This window comes from Nicotiana tabacum, chromosome 11 (assembly GCF_000715075.1).
Source record: "Nicotiana tabacum cultivar K326 chromosome 11, ASM71507v2, whole genome shotgun sequence".
In the NCBI taxonomy this organism is placed as follows: domain Eukaryota; kingdom Viridiplantae; phylum Streptophyta; class Magnoliopsida; order Solanales; family Solanaceae; genus Nicotiana; species Nicotiana tabacum.
In genome coordinates this window covers 154,570,291-154,572,101 of record NC_134090.1, presented here as the reverse complement: position 1 = coordinate 154,572,101, position 1,811 = coordinate 154,570,291, and the positions used below count along the sequence as shown (strand labels likewise).

At 37.4% G+C, this 1,811-nt stretch overlaps 1 protein-coding gene across 1 annotated transcript; it reads left to right on the top strand.

Moving 5' to 3' along the window:
• The first annotated feature begins 530 nt into the window (after positions 1-530).
• LOC142166077 (uncharacterized) lies at positions 531-1,331 on the top strand. The gene has a single exon (XM_075224493.1). It carries the CDS (start codon positions 531-533, stop codon positions 1,329-1,331), a length of 801 nt encoding a protein of 266 aa, XP_075080594.1.
• Positions 1,332-1,811: the final 480 nt, after the last annotated feature.

The following is a 1,811-nucleotide window of genomic DNA, read 5'->3' as shown; positions in this document are numbered from 1 at the left end:
AATATCACTTGGAGGCTGAATCCCCCATCTCTTATACCCTGTGTTCCTTGGCCACTAGACCTGACTTCCCTACATACACTTCCTCCGGGGTCTGCGCCTAGATCCGCATTTAAAGCAATATGTGAACTAACATCAACTGGTTCCACATTTGGCACTTCCCCAGGGTTTATCGGTGGTACATCAATCCCTACATTTTTGTTTTCCCCATGAAATCCAAGACCATCATTATCGTGTACAGGTGCATTTTGTGAGTTTGACATGTTTTAACCTGAGAACAAAAATTCTTGACAAGAAAAAGTGTAAAAATAACGTGTGTTATCAGAATCAGTACTGAAATAATCACTATTATCTTTAGACCCACGATGGGCGCCAAACTGTTTACCTCGAAAATACGAGTAACAATTAAACTTGAGTTATAGTTTTAAAGATATGTGGTTTAGTCTAAAGGCTCTTTGCCTTTTAGATACTTGGGAGTCCCATTGAGTAGTAAAAGGTTATCTATTAATCAATGTCAACCTTTACTGGATAAAATGTTAGGCAGAATCAAAAACTGGACAGCAAAGTTTCTGTCTTATGTAGGCAGGTTGCAGCTGAGCAAGAGTGTTTTATTATCTATTCAATCATTTTGGTCACAGATATTTCCTTTACCTAAGAAGATCCGACAAGGAATTGAGACAATTTGCAAGAGATTTCTGTGGACAGGTGAAACAGAAACCAAAGCTAAAGCTTTAGTAGCTTGGAGACAACTATGTTGGCCAAAATCTGCAGGGGGTTTGAATATCACATATATGGTTATATGGAATAGAGCTGCACTAATCAAGAAACTGTGGAATCTAAACAAGAAGAAGGATAGATTGTGGATACAGTGGATTCATACTTACTGTATCAAGCAACAAGTAATATGGAAAATGAAAGCTAAACAAGCCTCATGGTTAGTGCAAAATATTTTGGGAGCTGGTAAAAACCTAACTGAGGTCAACATAGCAATTGAAGAAGTGTTGAGCATGAAGGAATACTCCATCAGATTGATATATAACAAGTTGAGAGGTGATCTACCTAAAGTGGAGTGGATGAGATTATTGTGTAATAACTGGAGCAGTCCTAAATGGAGATTCATTTTGTACTTGGCAATTCTGGAAAGGTTGTATACGAGAGACAGAGTACTAGGATGGGGCATAGCAATAAGTTCAGCATGCTCATTATGTGAAAAGGTAGAAGAAAGCCATGAACACTTGTTTTTTCAATGCAAATACTCAACAAGTATATGGAGTAAGTTACTACAATGGGTGGGGATACAAAGGAATGTACAAGGTTGGGATGCTGAAAAATAGTGGGCAATAAGGCATGAATCAGGAAAGAATCAAATGTGTGCAACATACAGAATGTTACTCGCCTGTGTTGTTTCTTATATTTGGCAGGAACGAAACTGGAGAACCTTCAGAGGAACACAAAGAAGCAATAAGGAGATGATCAAACTGATAATTCAGGAAGTGCACTGTCGTGGAATGTTGAATTCTAAGATAGCGAGACATTTACAGAATTTCAATTTTTATCCATAGTTTGTAGTTGAGTAGTTATGTAGATATGAGGGCACTAGATTTGGGGCTACATGTCCAAATCTATGTGAGTTTTGAGGGTTCTTGCTATACTTGTAAATATTTTCCCTGGTAATAAGAAATTTAATTACCAAAAAAAATTAATAACCAAGAAAACAAAAGTATAAATGAAGGAAATAAGTAAAATCAAATCAATGTGCAAGCTAGTCTCGACCTCGAGCAAAGGTGGCCTCGAGGTGGGTCAAGAACAGTAAA

What these genes read in the sequence shown, in the direction of transcription:
- LOC142166077 (XM_075224493.1), top strand. Translation starts at nt 531, where the DNA reads ATGTTAGGCAGAATCAAAAACTGGACAGCAAAGTTTCTGTCTTATGTA.